The sequence below is a fragment of the Tachyglossus aculeatus genome, chromosome 8 (genome assembly GCF_015852505.1).
Source record: "Tachyglossus aculeatus isolate mTacAcu1 chromosome 8, mTacAcu1.pri, whole genome shotgun sequence".
Lineage (NCBI taxonomy): Eukaryota > Metazoa > Chordata > Mammalia > Monotremata > Tachyglossidae > Tachyglossus > Tachyglossus aculeatus.
The window spans coordinates 34,432,012-34,453,581 of record NC_052073.1 but is presented as its reverse complement, the minus strand read 5'-3'; the positions used below and the strand labels follow the sequence as shown (position 1 = coordinate 34,453,581).

Below are 21,570 nucleotides of genomic sequence, written 5' to 3'. Positions count from 1 at the left end.
GGGGATGGAGACTGTGAGCCCACCATGGGCCCACTTGATCGCCTTGTAACCTCCCCAGCTCTTAGAGCGGTGCTTGGCACATAGTAAGCGCTTACCAAATGCCATCAGCATCATCATCTGTAACTGTGAGCCCCCTGTGGACCCACTTGATCGCCTTGTAACCTCCCCAGCTCTTAGAGCGGTGCTTGGCACATAGTAAGCGCTTACCAAATGCCATCAGCAGCATCATCTGGAAAATGGGGACGGAGACTGTGAGCCCCCCGTGGGCCCACTCGATCGCCTTGTAACCTCCCCAGCTCTTAGAGCGGTGCTTGGCACATAGTAAGCGCTTAACAAATGCCATCATCAGCATCATCATCTGTAAAATGGGGATGGAAACTGTGAGGCCCCCGTGGGCCCACTTGATCGCCTTGTAACCTCCCCAGCTCTTAGAGCGGTGCTTGGCACATGGTAGGCGCTTATCACATGCCATCAGCGTCCTCCTCCTCCTGCCGTGCCCCTCGGTGGGGGGTGGGGTCCCCCGGGGGTGGGTGCGTGAGGGTGCCAGGGTCCGGGGGGGGGTGCGGCCCCCCCCCACCCCCCTTGTCGTTGTTGCAGAGAAGCCCGGGGCCTGCCCGGCTCTGCCCGGCCGCGTGCGGGGCCCCTGCCTCACCAGCTGCCAGGCCGACCTCGACTGCCCCGCCAAGAGGAAGTGCTGCAGCAACGGCTGCGGACGGAGGTGCCAGAGCCCCGTCTGGGGTGAGACACACCGGGCACACACACACCGGGCACACACCGGGCACACACACACACACACAAACACACCGGGCGCCCGCGGACGGCAGGGCCGGCGGCGGTGGGTGGACGGGGATGGCGGGACGCCGCCAGGGGGCGCCGGGGGAGGCCGCACCGCCGGGGGGGACGCCGCCAGGGGGCGCCAGAGCGCACCGCCGGGGGGAGGCCGCACCGCCCCGGGGACGCCGCCAGGGGGCGCCAGAGCGCACCGCCAGGGGGGAGGCCGCACCGCCCGGGGGACGCCAACAGGGGGCGCCAGAGCGCACCGCCGGGGGGACGCCGCCAGGGGGCGCCAGAGCGCACCGCCGGGGGGACACCGCCAGGGGGCGCCAGAGCGCACCGCCGGGGGGACACCACCAGGGGGTACCAGAGCGCACCGCCAGGGGGGACGCCGCACCGCCAGGGGGACACCGCCAGGGGGCGCCAGAACGCACCGCCGGGGGGAGGCCGCACCGCCCGGGGGACACCGCCAGGAGGTGCCAGAGCGCACCGCCGGGAGGTGGGGGGGCACCCCCAGGGGGGAGACCGCACCCTCGGGGGGACGCCGCCAGGGGGCGCCAGAGCGCACCGCCGGGGGGACGCCGCCAGGGGGCGCCAGAGCGCACCGCCGGGGGGACACCGCCAGGGGGTGCCAGAGCGCACCGCCGGTGGGACACCGTCAGGGGGTGCCAGAGCGCACCACCGGGGGGGGGTTTGTGTGTGTGACACCGCCAGGGGGTGCCAGAGCGCACCGCCGGGGGGGGGGGTGACACCCCCAGGGGGGAGACCGCGCCCTCGGGGGGACGCCGCCAGGGGGCGCCAGAGCGCACCGCCGGGGGGACACCACCAGGGGGTGCCAGAGCGCACCGCCGGGGAGGGGGGGACACCCCCACGGGGGAGACCGCACCCTCGGTGGGACGGCGCCAGAGCGCACTGCCTGGGGGACACCGCCAGGGGGCACCAGACCGCACCGCCGCGGGTTGGGGGGCACCGCCAGGGGGCGCCAGAGCGCACCGCCGGGAGGGGGGGCACCCCCAGGGGGGAGACCGCACCCTCGGGGGGACGCCGCCAGGGGGCGCCAGAGCGCACCGCCGGGGGAACACCGCCAGGGGGTGCCAGAGCGCACCGCCGGGGACGGGGGGACACCCCCGGGGGGAGACCGCACCCTCGGGGGGACGCCGCCAGGGGGCGCCAGAGCGCACCTCCTGGGGGACACCGCCAGGGGGCACCGGACCGCACCGCCGCTGGGGGAGACCGCACCCTCGGGGGGACGCCGCCAGGGGGCGCCAGAGCGCACCGCCAGGGGGCGCCAGAGCGCTCCACCGGGCGGGGACACCGCGGGAGGGGGAGACCGCACTGCCGGGGGGACACCGCCAGGGGGCGCTCGGGTGTGGGGGGGGACACTGCACCACCAGGGACTGCCCGCCGGGGGTCGCCAGGGTGTTTTTTTTTTTGCATTTGTTAAGCGCTTACTATGTGCAAAGCACTGTTCTAAGCGCTGGGGGAATCCAAGGTGATCAGGTTGCCCCACGTGGGGCTCACCATCTTCATCCCCATTTTACAGATGAGGGAACAGGCTCAGAGAAGTGAAGTGAGGTGCCCAAGGCCACACAGCAGGCATGTGGCGGAGGCGGGATTCGAACCCATGACCTCCGAGTCCCAAGCCCGGGCTATTTCCACTGAGTCATGCTGGGTTGTCAGGGGGCGCCAGGGGGGCTGCAGAGGGGACTGGGAGGGGGGAGAAGATGGGGGCCGGTGACAGGGGGATGGGGTGGGAGAGGGAGGACAGGGGGTGGGGAATAATCATAATTTTGGTATTTATTAAGCGCTTACTATGTGCAAAGCACTGTTCTAAGCGCTGGGGAGGTTCCAAGGTGATCAGGTTGCCCCACGTGGGGCTCCCAGCCTTCATCCCCACAGATGAGAGGCCCAGAGAAGTGAAGTGACTCGCCCAAAGTCACACAGCTGACAATTGGCGGGGCTGGGATTGGAACCCACGACCGCTGACTCCAAAGCCCGGGCTCTTTCCACCGAGCCACGGAAGTGGGGAAGGGGGTGAGGAAGGGGAGGACGGGGGCAGGTATCCGGGGAGGCAGAAGGTGAGGAATGTAGAGGAGGAGAGAACCCCGGGGGGCTGGAGCCCCCTTTTAGACTGTAAGCCCACTGCTGGGTAGGGACTGTCTCTATATGTTACCGACTTGTGCTCTCCCAAGCGCTTAGTACAGTGCTCTGCACACAGTAAGCGCTCAGTAAATACGATTGATGATGGAGAGAGAGCGGGGTGGAGGGAGGGCCTTGACCCATTGCTGACCTCGGCCCTGATATCCCCCGCCTTTTTAACCCGGGGCTCAGCCTGCTGTGGCGCCCCCTGCTGTCAAAGGGCTGAGCCCGGTGTAGCGCTCCCTGCCAAGGGGCCGAGCGCGGTGTGGCGCCCCCTGCTGCCACGTGGCTGCCACGTGGTTTAGCGCGGTATAGCGCCCCCTGCTGTCACGGGGCAGATGCGGTGTGGCGCCCCCTGCTGCAAAAGTGGCTGAGCGCCCTCTGGCGCCCCCTGCTGCCAAGTGGCTGAGCGCGGCACAGCGCCCGCTGCTGCAAAAGTGGTTGAGCGCGGTGTGGCGCCCCCTGCTGTCACGGGGCAGGTGCGGTGTGGCGCCCCCTGCTGTCACGGGGTAGATGCGGTGTGGCGCCCCCTGCTGCAAAAGTGGCTGAGCGTGGCGTGGCGCCCCCTGCTGCCACGTGTCTGAGCGCGGTGTGGCGCCCCCTGCTGTCACGGGGCAGATGCGGTGTGGCGCCCCCTGCTGCCAAATGGCCGAGTGGGGCGTAGCGCCCCCTGCTGCCAAATGGCCGAGTGGGGCGTAGCGCCCCCTGCTGCAAAAGTGGCTGAGCGCGGTGTGGCGCCCCCTTACTGCCACGTGTCTGAGCACGGTATGGCGCCCCCTGCTGCCAAGTGGCTGAGCGCGGTGTGGTGCCCCCTGCTGCCAAGTGGCTGAGCACGGCATAGCGCCCCCTGCTGCCAAGTGGCTGAGCACGGTGTGGCGCCCCCTGCTGCCAAGTGGCTGAGCACGGTGTGGCGCCCCCTGCTGCCAAGTGGCTGAGTGCGGCATAGCGCCCTCTGTTGCAAAAGTGTCTGAGCGCGGTGTGGCGTCCCCTGCTGTCACGGGGCAGATGAGGTGTGGCGCCCCCTGCTGCAAAAGTGGCTGAGCGCGGCATGGCGCCCCCTGCTGCCACGTGTCTGAGTGCGGTGTGGCGCCCTCTGCTGCCACGTGGCTGAGCGCGGTGTGGCGCCCCCTACTGCCAAGTGGCTGAGCGCAGCATAGCGCCCCCTGCTGCAAAAGGGGCTGAGCGCGGTGTGGCGCCCCCTGCTGCTACGTGTCTGAGCGTGGTGCGGCGCCCCCTGCTGCCACGTGTCTGAGCGCAGTGTGGCGCCCCCTGCTGCCACGTGTCTGAGCGCGGCATAGCTCCCCCTGCTGCCACGTGTCTGAGCGCGGTGCGGCGCCCCCTGCTGCCACGTGTCTGAGCGCGGTTTAGCGCCCCCTGCTGCAAGAGCGGCTGAGCGCGGTTTAGCGCCCCCTGCTGCCACGTGTCTGAGCGCGGTTTAGCGCCCCCTGCTGTCCCGGGGCAGATGCGGTGCGGCGCCCCCTGCTGCCACGTGCCTGAGCGCGGCGTGGCGCCCCCTGCTGGCAGTCGGTAGAGGTCGGTAGAGCGCCCCCTGCCGTTGCCCCTGCCCTGACCCCCCGCCCGCTGTGGTCCCCATGGGCTGGGTTCCCCCCCAAGGAGTGTGCCTGCTGCCCCGCTGGCCGGGGCCCTGTTTGGCCTTCGTCCTGCGCTTCTTCTACAACCCCGCATCCCAGAGGTGCGAGCGCTTCATCTTCGGCGGCTGCCACGGGAACGGCAACAACTTCGAGACCAGAGAGGCCTGTCTGTGGGCCTGCAGCAGGAAGCCGGGTGAGGGGCTCCCCCGGGGCCTGGCCGGAGGAGAGGGGGGTCCGTGGGGGCCGGAGGAGGGACGGGCTGGTTGTCCGGGGGGGTCTGGGCGAAGAGGTTGTCAGTCTGGGGGGGCTAAAATCCTCCCCTTCCTCTCCATCGCTCATGTTACAATCCAATCAATCAATCAATCAATATTTATTGAGCGCTTGCTATGTGCAGAGCGCTGTACTAAGGCTTGGGAAGTACAAATTGGCACCATCGGCAACGTCCAGCGCCTAGAACAGTGCCCAGCGCTTAGAAAACAGGGCTTCGCACATAGTAAGCGCTTAATCAATCAATCAATCATATTTATTGAGCGCTTACTATGTGCAGAGCACTGTACTAAGCGCTTGGGAAGTACAAATTGGCATCACATAGAGACAGTCCCTACCCAACAGTGGGCTCACAGTCTAAAAGGGGGAGACAGAGAACAGAACCAAACATACCAACAAAATAAAATAAGTAGGATAGAAATGTACAAGTAAAATAAATAAATAAATAGAGTAATAAATATGTATGTATGTATGTATGTATACATATGTATGTATGTATGCTTAACTATGAGAAGCAGCGTGGCCCACTGGAAAGAGCACGGGATTTGGAGTCGGAGGTCACGGGTTCAAATCCCAGCTCCGCCAATTCATCATCATCATCATCATCAATCGTATTTATTGAGCGCTTACTGTGTGCAGAGCACTGGACTGAGCGCTTGGGAAGCACAAATCGGCAACATATAGAGACAGTCCCTGCCCAACAGTGGGCTCACGGTCTAAAAGATCACCACGTTCAGAAACCCGCTGAGCCAGATGGCTCTCTCTCCTAATTCTGAGGATTTTCACCACAGGATAATACTAAATAATGAGAATGATGGTATTTGTTAAGCACTCACTATGTGCCAAGCGCTGTTCTAAGCGCTGGGGTAGGCACACGGTAATCAGGTTGTCCCACGTGGGGCTCACAGTCTTCAGCCCCGTTTTACAGATGAGGTCACTGAGGCACAGAGAAGTTACGTGGCCTTGTCGGCTGTGTGACCTTGGGCAAGTCACTTCACTTCTCTGCGGCTCAGTGACCTCATCTGGAAAATGGGGATTAAGACTGTGAGCCCCCCGTGGGACAGCCTGATCACCTTGTAACCTCCCCAGCGCTTAGAACAGTGCTTTGCACATAGTAAGCGCTTAATAAATGCCATTATTATTATTATTATTATTAACAAATGCCATCATTATTATTAATCACTCATCCTGTCCCGCCTTGATGACTGTATTGGCCTCCTCGCCGACCTTCCTAGCCTCCTGTCTCTCCCCTCTCTGATCCATACCTCGCCCTCCCGCCCGAATCATTTTGCCGCAAAAACGTCCAGGACGGGTCTCCCCGCTCCTCAGGAGTCTCCATTGGTTTCCCATCCATCCCATAGAGGAGCGGCGTGGCTCAGTGGAAAGAGCCCGGGCTTTGGAGTCCGAGGTCATGGGTTCAAATCCCGGCTCTGCCGATTGTCAGCTGTGTGACTTCGGGCAAGTCACTTCACTTCTCTGTGCCTCAGTTACCTCATCTGAAAAATGAGGATTAAGACTGTGAGCCCCCTGTGGGACAACCTGATCAATCAATCAATCGTATTTATTGAGCGCTTACTGTGTGCAGAGCACTGTACTAAGCGCTTGGGAAGTACGAGTTGGCAACATCTAGAGACAGTCCCTACCCGACAGTGGGCTCGCAGTCTAGAAGGGGGAGACAGAGAACAAAACCAAACCTACTAACAAAATAAAATAAATAGAATAGATAGGTACGGGTAAAATAAATAAATAAATAAATAGAGGAATAAATATGTACAAACATATATACATATATACAGGTGCTGTGGCGAAGGGAAGGAGGTAAGATCACCTTGTAACCTCCCCAGCGCTTAGAACAGTGCCTTGCACGTAGGAAGCGCTTAATAAATGCCGTTATTATTAGTAGTAGTAAGCGCTTAACAAGTACCATTATTATTAGTATTATTATTATCCACCTCCGCATCAAATTAAAACTCCTCACCTTTGGCTTTAAAGCCGTCCACCTCCCTCGCCTCCTCTCACCTCGCTCCTCTCCGTCTACGGCCCAGTCCGCCCGGTTCGCTCCTCTGATGCCCACTTTCTCACTGTACCTCCATCTCAGCCTCATCCTCCCTCTGGCCTGGAAAGCCCTCCCTCCTCAAATCATCATCATCATCATCATCAATCGTATTTATTGAGCGCTTACTATGTGCAGAGCACTGTACTAAGCGCTTGGGAAGTCCAAATTGACAACATCGAGAGACAGTCCCTACCCAACAGCGGGCTCACAGTCTAAAAAGGGGGAGACAGAGACCAAAACCAAATGACCGACACTGACTCTCCCCGCTTTCAAAGCCTTGTTGAAGGCCGCCTCCTCCTCCGAGAGGCCTTCCCTGATTAAATCCCCCTTTCCTCTTCTCCCACACCCTTCCGCGTCGCCCCGATTTGCCCCGTTTATTCATCGCCCTTCCCAGCCCCTCGCCGCTTATGTACACGTCTTCCCCTCCATCGCTCGTGTTACAATCCAATCAATCAATCAATATTTATTGAGCGCTTACTATGTGCAGAGCACTGTACTAAGCGCTTGGGAAGTACAAATTGGCAACACTGGCAATTTATTTAGTTATATCGGTGGCCGTCTCCCCCTCTAGACTGTAAGCTCGTTGTGGGCGGGGAATGTGTCCGTTCATTGTTCTATTGCACTCTCGTTCATTCAGTCGTATTTATTGAGCGCTTACCGTGTGCAGAGCGCTGTACTAAGCGCTTGGGAACGGCGTGGCCCAGTGGAGAGAGCCTGGGCTTTGGAGTCAGAGTTCATGGGTTCGAATCCCGGCTCCGCCAACTGTCAGCTGTGTGACTTTGGGCAAGTCTCTTCACTTCTCTGTGCCTCAGTTAACTCTTCTGTAAAACAGGGATTAAAACTGCGAGCCCCCCCGGGCCAACCTGATCACCTTGTCACCTCCCCAGCGCTTAGAACAGCGCTTTGCACATAGTAAGCGCTTAACAAACATCATCATCATCATATACAGACGGTCCCTACCCAACAGCGGGCTCACAGCCTAGAAGGGGGAGACGGACAACAAAACAAAACATGCGGACCGGTGCGAATACTGTCAGAATAAATAGAATTATAGCTATATGCACGTTAATAAGCACTGGCTCAGTGGAAAGAGCATGGGCTTTGGAGTCAGAGGTCATGGGTTCGAATCCCGGCTCTGCCAATTATCAGCTGTGTGACTTTGGGCAAATCACTTCACTTCTCTGTGCCTCAGTTACCTCATCTGTAAAATGGGGATTAAGATTGTGAGCCCCCCGTGGGACAACCCGCTCACTTGTAACCTCCCCAGCAGCTGGAACAGTGCTTTGCACATAGTAAGCGCTTAATAAATGCCATTATTAAGCGCTTAGTACAGTGCTCTGCACATAGTAAGCGCTCAATAAATACGATTGATTGATTGATTGGTTAATAAAATAAATAGAATAGTAAATATGTACAATAGAGCAGTAAATCTGTCCAAACATATATACAGGGGCTGTGGGGAGGCGGGGGGGATGGGGAGGAGGAGAGGAAAAAGGGGGCTCAGTCTGGGAAGGCCTCTTGGAGGAGGTGAGCTCTCCCAAGCGCTTAGTACAGTGCCCTGCACTGTGTAAGCGCTCGCTAGGTACGGTTGAGTGAATGAATCCCATCCGGCCCCTCCCTTGGCCCGGTCCCTTCGAGGGGCCCCCCCAGATTGACCCCAGCTCCCCCCCCCCCGGGCTGTCCTGCAGAAGATGACCCCCTGGAGCCCGCCAAGATGCAGAAGGTGCCAGTCTCGATTCCGGGTCCCCGCGTCTTCGGTACGTGATGGGCCCGGCACCCCCGCCCTTTGGGGTAGGGGGACTGGGGGCCGGCCCAGCTGGACCCCCCCATGGGCGGGGGTGGACCTGGGGGCAGGGGAATGGGTCGGCCAAACAGTATCTCAGCTACAGGTAAGCCCGGGGCCTGCCCGGAGGCGCCGTTGGGGACCACTGGGAACTGTGGACTGCAGTGCCGCTCCGACCACGACTGCAAGGGCAGCACGAAGTGCTGCAGCAATGGCTGTGGCCTCGTCTGCAAGTTCCCGGTGTTCAGTGAGTGATCGCCCCTCCTCCGGGAAGGCGCCTGGGTTCCTCCTCTGCCTCCTCCCGTCTCTTCTTCCCCGGCTTAGACCCCAGCCCACGGCCCTCTGCCCCTGTTCTTCTCTTGCTCTGCCCTACGCGCCTCCCCTGCTGTTATTAGTAGTAGTAATGATAATAGTAATGGTGTTTGTTAAGCGCTTACTATGTTCTAAGCGCTGGGGTAGACCCAAGGTAATCAGGCTGTCGCGGCTCAGTGGAAAGAGCACGGGCTTTGGAGGCAGAGGTCCCGGTCGTCTGCCAGTTGTCAGCTGTGTGGCTCTGGGCGAGTCACTTCACTTCTCTGGGCCTCGGTTCCCTCCTCTGGAAAATGGGGATTAAAGCTGTGAGCGCCCCCCCGTGGGACGGCCTGATCACCTTGTAACCTCCCCAGCGCTTAGAACGGGGCTTTGCACATAGTAAGCGCTTAATAAATACCATCATTATTATTATTAGTAGTAGTAGTAGTAATAATGATAATGGTATTTGTTAAGCGCTTACTATGTTCTAAGCGCTGGGGTAGATACAAGGTAATCAGGTTGTCGTGGCTCAGTGGAAAGAGCCCGGGCTTTGGAGGCAGAGGTCGTGGGTTCAAATCCCGGCTCTGCCAATTGTCAGCTGTGTGACTCTGGGCAAGTCACTTCACTTCTCTGGGCCTCCGTTTCCTGATCTGTAAAATGGGGATGACCCGTGGGACAACCTGATCACCTTGTAACCTCCCCAGCGCTTAGAACGGGGCTTTGCACATAGTAAGCGCTTAATAAATACCATCATTATTATTATTATTAGTAGTAGTAGTCATAATGATAATGGTATTTGTTAAGCGCTTACTATGTTCTAAGCGCTGGGGTAGATACAAGGTAATCAGGTTGTCGTGGCTCAGTGGAAAGAGCCCGGGCTTTGGAGGCAGAGGTCGTGGGTTCAAACCCCGGCTCTGCCAATTGTCAGCTGTGTGACTCTGGGCAAGTCACTTCACTTCTCTGGGCCTCCGTTTCCTGATCTGTAAAATGGGGATGACCCGTGGGACAACCTGATCACCTTGTAACCTCCCCAGCGCTTAGAACGGGGCTTTGCACATAGTAAGCGCTTAATAAATACCATCATTATTATTATTATTAGTAGTAGTAGTCATAATGATAATGGTATTTGTTAAGCGCTTACTATGTTCTAAGCGCTGGGGTAGATACAAGGTAATCAGGTTGTCGTGGCTCAGTGGAAAGAGGCCGGGCTTTGGAGGCAGAGGTCGTGGGTTCAAATCCCGGCTCTGCCAATTGTCAGCCGTGTGACTCCGGGCAAGTCACTTCACTTCTCTGGGCCTCAGTTACCTCATCTGGAAAATGGGGATTAAAACTGTGAGCCCCCCGTGGGATGACCTGATCACCTTGTAACCTCCCCAGTGCTTAGAACATTGCTTTCCACCCAGTTAGCGCTTAATAAATGCCATCATTATTATTGTTATTATTATTCATTCATTCAATCATATTTATTGAGGGCTTACTGTGTGCAGAGCACTGTACTAAGCACTTGGAAAGTACAATTAGAACAGTTCTTTGCACCTAGTAAGTGCTTAACAAATGCCATCATTATGATTACAAATAATAATAATAATAATGGCATTTATTAAGTGCTTACTAGGTGCAAAGCACTGTTCTAAGCACTGGGGAGGTCACAAGGTGATCAGGTTGTCCCACGGGGAGCTCACAGTCTTAATCCCCATTTTACAGATGAGGTGACTGAGGCCCAGAGAAGTGAAGTGACTCGCCCAAAGTCACACAGCTGACAATTGGCGGAGCCGGGATTTGAACCCGTGACCTCTGACTCCAAAGCCCGGGCTCTTTCCACTGAGCCACGCTGCAATTCAGCAACAAGTAGCCGCAATCCCTGCCCAACAACGGGCTCACGGTCTAGAAGGGGGGGAATAATAATAATGGTATTTGTTAAGCGCTTACTATGTGCCAGGCACTGTTCTAGGCGCTGGGGTAGATACAGAGTAATCAGGTTGTCCCCCGCGGGGCTCGTATTCTTAATCCCCATTTTACAGATGAGGTAGCTGAGGCACAGAGAAGTTAAGTGACTTGCCCGAGGTCACACGGCAGACAAGCGGCGGAGGAGCCGGGATTAGAACCCACGTCCTCTGACTCCTAAAGCCCGGGCTCTTTCCACTAAACCTCGCTGCTTTTCAATGCTTGCCAATAATAATCACAATAATAATGAAAATCGTATTTGAGATGATCTTACTATGTGCCAAGCACTGTGCTGATTCTGGGGTGGGTAGGAGGTCATCAGGTCTCGCAGGAGACTCGTAATAATAATAATAATAATAATAATAGTATTTGAGAAGACCTTACTATGTGCCAAGCACTGTGCTGAGGCTGGGGTGGGTGGGAGGTCATCAGGTCTCGCAGGAGACTCGTAATAATAATAATATCAATCAATCAATCAATCAATCGTATTTATTGAGCACTTACTGTGTGCAGAGCACTGTACTAAGCGCTTGGGAAGTGCAAGTTGGCAACATATAGAGACAGTCCCTGCCCAACAGTGGGCTCACAGTCTAAAAGGGGGAGACAGAGAACAAAACCAAACATACTAACACAATAAAATAAATAGAGTAGATATGTAGTAAAATAAATAAATAAATAGAGTAATAAATATGTACAAACATATATACATATATCCACGTGCTGTGGGGAAGGGAAGGAGGTAAGATGGGAGGGATGGAGTGGGGGACGAGGGGGAGAGGAGGGAAGGGGCTCAGTCTGGGAAGGCCTCCTGGAGGAGGTGAGCTCTCAGTAGGGCCTATACTATATACTACATACTACTGTATACTATATAGTATACTATACTATATACTATACTATATATATACTATATATGCTATATACTATATATACTATATGCTATATATACTATATACTATACTATATATACCTATACTATAGATAGTATAGATATATAGATAGTATAGACATATATATAGTATAGTATATACTATATACTATACTATATATATCTATACTATCTATAGTATAGATATATATAGTATACATATATACCATATACTACTAAACTATACTATAAATACTACAATAATAGTATTTGAGAAGACCTTACTATGTGCCAAGCACTGTGCTGAGTCTGGGGTGGGTAGGAGGTCATCAGGTCCCCCATGAGACTCGTAATAATAATAATAATAATAATGATAGTATTTGAGAAGACCTTACTATGTGCCAAGCACTGTGCTGAGTCTGCGGCGGGTGGGAGGTCATCAGATCCCGCTGGAGACTCATAATAATAATAATAATAATAACAGTATTTGAGAAGACCTTACTATGTGCCAAGCACTGTGCTGAGTCTGGGGTGGGTAGGAGGTCATCAGGTCCCGCTGGAGACTAGTAATAGTAATAATAATAATAATAGTATTTAAGAAGACCTTACTATGTGCCAAGCACTGTGCTGAGTCTGGGGTGGGTAGGAGGTCATCAGGTCTCGCAGGAGACTCATAATAATAATAATAATAATAGTATTTGAGAAGACCTTATTATGTGCCAAGCACTGTGCAGAGTCTGGGGTGGGTAGGAGGTCATCAGATCCTGCTGGAGACTTGTAATTATAATAATAATAATAGTATTTGAGAAGACCTTACTATGTGCCAAGCACTGTGCTGAATCTGGGGTCGGTAGGAGGTCATCAGGTCCCCCATGAGACTTGTAATAATAATAATAATAGTATTTGAGAAGACGTTACTATGTGCCAAGCACTGTGCAGAGTCTGGGGTGGGTGGGAGGTCATCAGATCCCGCAGGAGACTCGTAATAATAATAATAATAGTATTTGAGAAGACCTTACTATGTGCCAAGCACTGTGCTGAGTCTGGGGTGGGTGGGAGGTCATCAGATCCCGCAGGAGACTCCCAGTATAAGTCGGAGGGAGACCAGGTAATTTTGCAGCTGAGGGAACTGAGGCCTAGGGAAGTGACCTACCCAAGGTCACGCAGCAGGAGGGGGGCAGAGCTGGGATTAGGCACATGGCCTATCCTTCCCACCACCCCTGGTTTTTCTGACGCGGGGCCACCTTGCAAAATGACGCTTTATCGTCGGGGCCACTTTGCAAAATTATGGTTTATCGTTATCGTCGCCGGTAATAATCCTGACCCCGCTCCGCGCGGCCCCCCGTCCCCGATCGCTTTTTGGCAGACAAGCCCGGGGTCTGCCCGCTGGACACCCGAAGCTGCCCCCAGCCTGGCCGTCCCCTCTGTTTCAGCGACAGCCACTGCCCGCTCCGCCAGAAATGCTGCTACTACGCCTGCCACCTTCGTTGCACGGTGCCCGTCCTAGGTAACCCCTCGGCCGGGGCTGGTGGCGGAGTGCTCACGCTGTCCTAAGCGCTGGGGAGAGGCCGGTGGAGTTGTTAGACGTTATCCCCGCCCCCGAGGAGCTTACGGTCGAGCCCGGGAACGTGCAGCGTGACGGTGGACGGGTACACTTCCTGCCCACGGCGGGCTTACGGTCTAGAAATAAACGACCGGTTTGGATTTAAGTGGCGTGGGGCTGGGAGCGGGAGAGAATAAAGGGAGCAAGTCAGGGCAGAAGGGAGTGGGGGAAGAAGAAAGGAGGGCTTATTAATTCATTCAGTTGTATTGAGCGCTTACAGTGTGCGGAGCGCTGTACTAAGCGCTTGGGAAGTACAAGTCGGCAACATATAGAGACGGTCCCTACCCAACAGCGGGCTAACAGTCTAGAAGGGGGAGACGGACGACAAAACCAAACACGTGGACGGGTGTCAAGTCGTCAGAACAAATAGAATTAAAGCTAGAGGCACATCATCAACCAAATAAATTAATAATAATGGCATTGTTTTTTAAGCACTTACTAGGTGCCAAGCACTGTCCATTCATTCATTCATTCATTCAATCGTATTTATTGAGCGCTTACTGTGTGCGGAGCGCTGGACTAAGCGCTTGGGAAGTACAAGTCGGCAACTTTATAGAGACGGTCCCTACCCAACAATGGGCTCACAGTCTAGAAGGGGGAGACGGACGACAAAACCAAACACGTGGACGGGTGTCAAGTCGTCAGAACAAATAGAATTAATGGTAGCTGTACATCATCAACCAAATAAATTAATAATAATGGCATTGTTTTTTAAGCGCTTACTAGGTGCCAAGCACTGTCCATTCATTCCTTCAGTCGTATTTATTGAGCGCTTACTGTGTGCGGAGCACTGGACTAAGCGCTTGGGAAGTACAAGTCGGCCACTTATAGAGACGGTCCCTACCCAACAGCGGGCTCACAGTCTAGAAGGGGGAGACGGACGACAAAACCAAGCACGTGGACGGGTGTCAAGTCGTCAGAACAAATAGAATTAAAGCTAGCTGTACATCATCAACTAAATAAATTAATAATAATGGCATTGTTTTTTAAGCGCTTACTAGGTGCCAAGCACTGTCCATTCATTCATTCATTCATTCATTCATTCAATCGTATTTATTGAGCGCTTACCGTGTGCGGAGCGCTGTACTAAGTGCTTGGGAAGTACAAGTCGGCAACTTTATAGAGACGGTCCCTACCCAACAGCGGGCTCACAGTCTAGAAGGGGGAGACGGACGACAAAACCAAACACGTGGACGGGTGTCAAGTCGTCAGAACAAATAGAATTAAAGCTAGAGGCACATCATCAACCAAATAAATTAATAATAATAGAATTGTTTTTTAAGCACTTACTAGGTGCCAAGCACTGTCCATTCATTCCTTCAGTCGTATTTATTGAGCGCTTACTGTGTGCGGAGCGCTGTACTAAGCGCTTGGGAAGTACAAGTCGGCCACTTATAGAGACGGTCCCTACCCAACAGCGGGCTCACAGTCTAGAAGGGGGAGACGGACGACAAAACCAAACACGTGGACGGGTGTCAAGTCGTCAGAACAAATAGAATTAAAGCTAGCTGTACATCATCAACCAAATAAATTAATAATAATGGCATTGTTTTTTAAGCGCTTACTAGGTGCCAAGCACTGTCCATTCATTCATTCATTCATTCATTCATTCAATTGTATTTATTGAGCGCCTACTGTGTGCAGAGCACTGGACTAAGCGCTTGGGAAGTCCAAGTTGGCAACATCTAGAGACGGTCCCTACCCAACAGCGGGCTCACAGTCTAGAAGGGGGAGACAGACAACAAAATGAAACATATTAACAAAATAAAATAAATAGAATAAATATGTACAAATAAAATAGAGTAATAAATACGTACAAACATATATACATATATACAGGTGTTCTGTATACATATAGACACTGTTCTAAGCGCTGGGGCAGACACCAGGTTATCAGGTTGTCCCACGTGGGGTTCACCGTCTTAGGCCCCATTTTCCAGATGAGGTCACTGAGGCCCAGAGAAGTTAGGTGACTCGCCCAAAGCCACCCAGCTGACGAGTGGCGGAGCCGGGATTCGAACCCATGCCCTCCGACTCCCAAGCTCGGGCTCCTGCTCCCGAGGCACGCTGCTTCTCCGGGATGGCCTGCTTGGAGGAGATGTGCCTTCGCTAAGGCGACGCTCCGTCGTCGCAGCTGCATCATCATCATCAATCGTATTTATTGAGCGCTTGCTGTGTGCAGAGCACTGGACTAAGCGCTTGGGAAGTCCAAGTTGGCAACATCTAGAGACAGTCCCTACCCAACAGCGGGCTCCCAATCAATCAATCAATCAATCGTATTTATTGAGCGCTTACTATGTGCAGAGCACTGTACTAAGCGCTTGGGAAGTACAAATTGGCATCACGTAGAGACAGTCCCTACCCAACAGTGGGCTCACAGTCTAAAAGGGGGAGACAGAGAACAGAACCAAACATACTAACAAAATAAAATAAATAGAATAGATAGGTACAAGTGAAAGAAATAGAGTAATAAATATGTACAAACTACATATATACAGGTGCTGTGGGGAAGGGAAGGAGGTAAGATGGGGGGGGATGGAGAGGGGGACGAGGGGGAGAGGAAGGAAGGGGCTCAGTCTGGGAAGGCCTCCTGGAGGAGGTGAGCTCTCAGCAGGGCCTTGAAGGGAGGAAGAGGGATCGGGGGCATTCCGGGCCCGGGGGATGAGGCGGGCCGGGGGTCGACGGCGGGACGGGCGAGAACGAGGTACGGTGAGGAGATTAGCGGTGGAGGAGCGGAGGGTGCGGGCTGGGCTGGAGAAGGAGAGCCGCATTTTCCCCACCCCAGGATCCCAGAGGGCATCGTATCCCGGGAACGCCGGGCCCGAGCCCGGCCTGGGGAGTCCTTCTGGCCCCCGCCCTCCCCGAGGGCGAGGAGTCGGGGCCTCCCCGTCGGCCGGTCGCAGGCCTCGAGGCCGGACCCGTCCTCTCCTCAGGTCGCCCCGGCCGCTGCCCGCCGGAGGCCATCCGCTGCGTCCGCCCGGAGCCGGACCAGTGCCGGAGCGACGACGACTGCCTGGACCTGAAGAGATGCTGCTACCACCGCTGCGGCCTCAAGTGCGTGGAGCCGGCGGGCCGGCCCTGGCCCCACATGGGGCCCGCCATGCCCCCGGCCCACCCCCCGGGGCCTTCCCCCCTTTCCAGAGCCCTCCCGCCCCGGCCCGCCATCCCGTCCCGGGCCCGGGCAGGGGGCCCGACCCCTCGGCTCCCCAAATTCTGCACCCTGCCCTTCGTCACGGGGCCCTGCAAGGCCTGGATGCCTCGCTTCTTCTTCAACGTGGCCACCACGCGCTGCGAGAGGTTCATCTACGGCGGCTGCCGAGGGAACCGGAATAACTTCCCCAGCGAGGCCGAGTGCCGGCACGTGTGTCGGAAGCTGGGTGAGCGGGCCGGGGGTCCCGGGGCGGAGAGGAGGGAAGAGGACCGGCGTGGCTCCCAAAGCCAGAGGTCATGGGTTCGGATCCCGGCTCCGCCACATCATCAGGCGTGTTTATGGAGCGCTTGCTATGTGCAGGGCACTGGACTAAGTGCCACACGGCCGTCGCGTGACCTGGGGCAGGTCGCGTAACTCCCCGGAGCCTCGGCGGCCTCAGCTGCAAAATGGGGATGAGGACCGTGAGCCCCACGTGGGACGACCCGGTCGCCTTGTATCCCCCCAGCGCTTAGAACAGTGCTTCGCACATAGTAAGCGCTTACAAATGCCATCATTATTACTATTATTATTATTATCCCCCCAGCGCTTAGAACAGTGCTTCGCACATAGTAAGCCCTTAACAAATGCCATCATTATTACTATTATTACTCTCCCAGCGCTTAGAACAGTGCTTCGAACATAGTGAGCGCTTAACAAATACCATCATTATCACTATTATTATTATTATCCCCCCTAATGCTTAGAACAGTGCTTCGCACATAGTAAGCCCTTAACAAATGCCATCATTATTACTATTATTATTACCCCAGCGCTTAGAACAGTGCTTCACACATAGTAAGTGCTTAACAAATGCCATCATTATTACTATTTTTATTATTATCCCCCCAGCGCTTAGAACAGTGCTTTGCACATAGTAAGCGCTTAACAAATGCCATCATTATTACTATTATTATCCCCCCCAACGCTTAGAACAGTGCTTTGCACATAGTAAGCGCTTAACAAATGCCATCATTATTACTATTTTTATTATTATCCCCCCGGCGCTTAGAACAGTGCTTTGCACATAGTAAGCGCTTAACAAATGCCATCATTATTACTATTATTATTATCCCCTCAGCGCTTAGAACAGTGCTTCGCACATAGTAAGCGCTTAACAAATGCCATCATCATTATTATCCCCTCAGCGCTTAGAACAGTGCTTCGCACATAGTAAGCGCTTAACAAATGCCATCATTATTACTATTATTATTATCCCCCCCAGCGCTTAGAACAGTGCTTCGCACATAGTAAGCCCTTAACAAATGCCATCATTATTACTATTATTATTATCCCCCCCAGCGCTTAGAACAGTGCTTTGCACATAGTTAGCGCTTAACAAATGCCATCATTATTACTATTATTATTATCCCCTCAGCGCTTAGAACAGTGCTTCGCACATAGTAAGCGCTTAACAAATGCCATCATCATTATTATCCCCTCAGCGCTTAGAACAGTGCTTCGCACATAGTAAGCGCTTAACAAATGCCATCATTATTACTATTATTATTATCCCCCCCAGCGCTTAGAACAGTGCTTCGCACATAGTAAGCCCTTAACAAATGCCATCATTATTACTATTATTATTATCCCCCCCAGCGCTTAGAACAGTGCTTCGCACATAGTGAGCACTTAACAAATGCCATCATTATTACTATTATTATTATCCCCCCAGCGCTTAGAACAGTGCTTCGCACATAGTAAGCGCTTAACAAATGCCATCATTATTACTATTATTATCATCCCCCCAGCGCTTAGAACAGTGCTTCGCACATAATAAGCGCTTAGCAAATGCCATCATTATTACTATTATTATTATCCCCCCCAGCGCTTAGAACGGTGCTTCGCACATAGTAAGCGCTTACAAATGCCATCATTATTACTATTATTATTATTATCCCCCCAGCGCTTAGAACAGTGCTTCGCACATAGTAAGCCCTTAACAAATGCCATCATTATTACTATTATTATTATCCCCCCAGCGCTTAGAACAGTGCTTCGCACATAGTAAGTGCTTAACAAATGCCATCATTATTACTATTATTATTATTATTATCCCCCCAGCGCTTAGAGCAGTGCTTCGAACATAGTGAGCGCTTAACAAATGCCATCATTATTACTATTATCATTATCCCCCCAGCGCTTAGAACAGTGCTTCGCACATAGTAAGCGCTTAACAAATGCCATCATTATTACTATTATTATTATCCCCCCAGCGCTTAGAACAGTGCTTCGCACATAGTAAGCGCTTAACAAATGCCATCGTTATTACTATTATTATTATCCCCCAGCGCTTAGAACAGTGCTTCACACATAGTAAGCGCTTAACAAATGCCATCATTATTACTATTATTATTATTATTATCCCCCCAGCGCTTGAACAGTGCTTTGTACATAGTGAGCGCTTAACAAATGCCATCATCAATGGAGCCCCTACCGGGTGTCGAGCACTGTACTGAGCGCTCGGGAAAGGACCCCTGAGCTCTACCCTCAAAGAGCCTCTCAGTCCATACTACGTGTTGAGCGCCTACGGTGTGCAGATCACTGTACTAAGCACCTGGGAGAGTCCAAACGCGTGTGTAGACACAGTCCCTGCCCGGAAGGAGCTGACAGTCGATCGGTAGGGCCTATCAAGCGCCCACTTTGTGCAGAGCACTTGGAAAAGGACAACGGATGTGGAAAGTTCACTCTTTCCCCTCGGGAAGTTGCCAATCTAACGGATGGGGCAGGAGCCCGAGGAAAGGGCCCGGAGAATGGGGTGGGGCGGGGGGCAACCGGAGAGAGGAGGCGCGACCACCTGGAGGGAGAGCAGTGATAAATAATCAATGATGAATATCGGCGACAATAATAATAACGATGGTACTTGTTAAGCGCTTACTTTGCGCCAAGCACTGTTCTAAGCGCTGGGGAAGATACAAGGTAAGCAGGTTCTCCCACGGTGGGCTCGCCGTCTTCATCCCCATTTGACAGGTGAGGTCACTGAGGCCCAGAGAAGGTAAGTGACTTGCCCAGGGTCACACAGCAGACGGGTGGCAGGGCCGGGATTCGAACCCACGGCCTCCGGCTCCCAAGCCCGGGATTGTGCCCCTGAAGGCACGCTGCTTCTTAGTGAAGCGCGTACTATGTGCCCAAGCACTGTTTTAAGCGCTGGGGTATATTACAAGCCAATCAGGCTGTCCCGCACGGGGCTCACGCTCTTAACCCCCGTTTTACGGACGAGGAAACTGAGGCCCGGAGAAGTGACGCTAAGAGTGGTGTTGATTCGGTGCCGGAGTCGACACGAGATAACGGGTCAGACGCGGTTCCTCGGGGCCCGCGGCCTAAGCGGGGGGGAGAATGGGTCCATCTTTTTGTCTCGTCCCACGCCGTCGAGCCATCTCTCCCACGATGTCCCGCTCTTCCGGCCGCGGATCCGTAGAGCTGTCTTGGTAAAAATCTGGCAGCGGCTGACCATCTCCGCCTCCCGCGCGGCCAACCGGCGTCTCCGCCCTGGCCCCTCTCTCCCGGCCCGCTGCTGCCCGGCGCGGGGCGGGAGTTGGCTCCAAGCGCTTAGTACGGTGCTCTGCACACCGGAAGCGCTCAAGAAATACGATTGATTGATTTGGACTCGCGGCGGCCGGCCTTCCGCTCGCCGGCCGCTGCCCGAGCGGGGTAGGCCTCGGCCCGACCCTCCCTCCCGTAGCCGAGACCGGCGCGACCTCTCCGGCTGCGACCGCGGGAGGCGAGGCCCGTCTCACCGGCGAGGAAACTGAGGCCCGGGGGACCGGGGGGGGACGGTCAGAGGGGCAGGCGGCGGACCCCTCACGGCCGCCCCTTCCCACCCCGCAGACCTGTGCTTCCTGCCCCCCGTCGAGGGGCCCTGCCAGGCCAAAATCCCCCGCTATTTCTACGACTCCGTCGCCCGCCGGTGCGCTGAGTTCTTCTACGGAGGCTGCAAGGGCAACCCAAATAACTTCGTGGATCGGGAGAGCTGCCAGGCAGCGTGTGCGGCCCGGGGCCGGGACAGGGGCCGCGGGGACCGGAAGGGCCCGGAGGAGGTGTGAGACCCCCAAACCGCGGCCCACGGGGACCCCCTCGCTCCGATGGACCGACCGGGCCCCGGCCCCCGCCGATGGTTCCGCCACTCGGGGGTGGTTGGCAATAAAAGCGTTCCTGCGGCTTCCGCCTGGGCTCCTTCTTCATCAGTCGTATTTACTGAGCGCTTACTACGTGCAGAGCACTGTACTAAGCGCCTGGGAAGCGCCCGCCGGATCCCCCCGGCAGCTGGTGGGCGGACGGCTGTCAGAGAAGGGGTTTGGGGACGTCCCGTCGCCGGCCGGAGGCCCCGGTGTTTCGGGGGGCTGCCCGGGACCCCTGAAGCGTGCAGAGACCCCCCCCCCCCGGAAAAGCACGCTCCCCCGGTAGCCCCGCGAGTCCCGCCGGGGTCCCCCCACTCTTCCTCGTATTCAGCATCCCGACCCAGACAACCCTGTGGCGCGGGTGGTCCCGGGCCTCAGAAGAGGGGCTCAAGCAGTAGCAATAGTAGCAGTGATAGCGGTAGTAGTGGTTATAGCGATAATCAATCTTTTAGACTGCGAGCCCACTGTTGGGTAGGGATGGTCTCTATATGTTGCCAACTTGGACTTCCCAAGCGCTTAGTACGGCGCTCTGCACACAGTAAGCGCTCACTAAATACGATTGATGATGATGCAATCAATCGTATTTACTGAGCGCTCACTGTGTGCAGAGCGCCGGACGAAGCACTTGGGAAGTACAAGCCGGCAACACAATGATGATAATTACGATAATAATGCTAATGTTGGTATTTGCTAAGCGCTTACTAGGTGCAAAGCACTGGGGTAGATGCAAGGTAAGCAGGTTGTCCCGCGAGGGGCTCACGGTCTTCACCCCCATTTTCCGGATGAGGGAACTGAGGCCCAGAGAAGTGAAGCGACTCGCCCAAAGCCACACAGCTGGCGAGTGGCGGAGCCGGGATTTGAACCCATGGCCCCTGACTCCAAAGCCCGGGCTCTTTCCACTGAGCCACGCTGCTTCCCATAATAAATTATGGTATTTATTAAGCACTTACT

General features: G+C 55.0%; 1 protein-coding gene across 1 annotated transcript; it reads left to right on the top strand.

Annotated features, from left to right (window-relative positions):
• Positions 1 to 465: 465 nt before the first annotated feature.
• WFDC8 (WAP four-disulfide core domain 8) lies at positions 466 to 20,905 on the top strand. The gene is made up of 10 exons (XM_038750052.1): positions 466 to 493; positions 598 to 738; positions 4,528 to 4,698; positions 8,517 to 8,585; positions 8,712 to 8,858; positions 13,078 to 13,218; positions 16,248 to 16,368; positions 16,562 to 16,691; positions 20,330 to 20,615; positions 20,787 to 20,905. Exons 1-10 carry the CDS (start codon positions 466 to 468, stop codon positions 20,903 to 20,905), a joined length of 1,353 nt encoding a protein of 450 aa, XP_038605980.1.
• Positions 20,906 to 21,570: the final 665 nt, after the last annotated feature.

Coding starts and splice junctions, on each gene's coding strand:
- WFDC8 (XM_038750052.1), top strand. CDS start 466: ATGCCATCAGCGTCCTCCTCCTCCTGCC. Junction 494..597: donor AGCGTCCTCCTCCTCCTGCC/GTGCCCCTCGGT, acceptor TCGTTGTTGCAG/AGAAGCCCGGGGCCTGCCCG. Junction 4,699..8,516: donor GGCCTGCAGCAGGAAGCCGG/GTGAGGGGCTCC, acceptor GCTGTCCTGCAG/AAGATGACCCCCTGGAGCCC.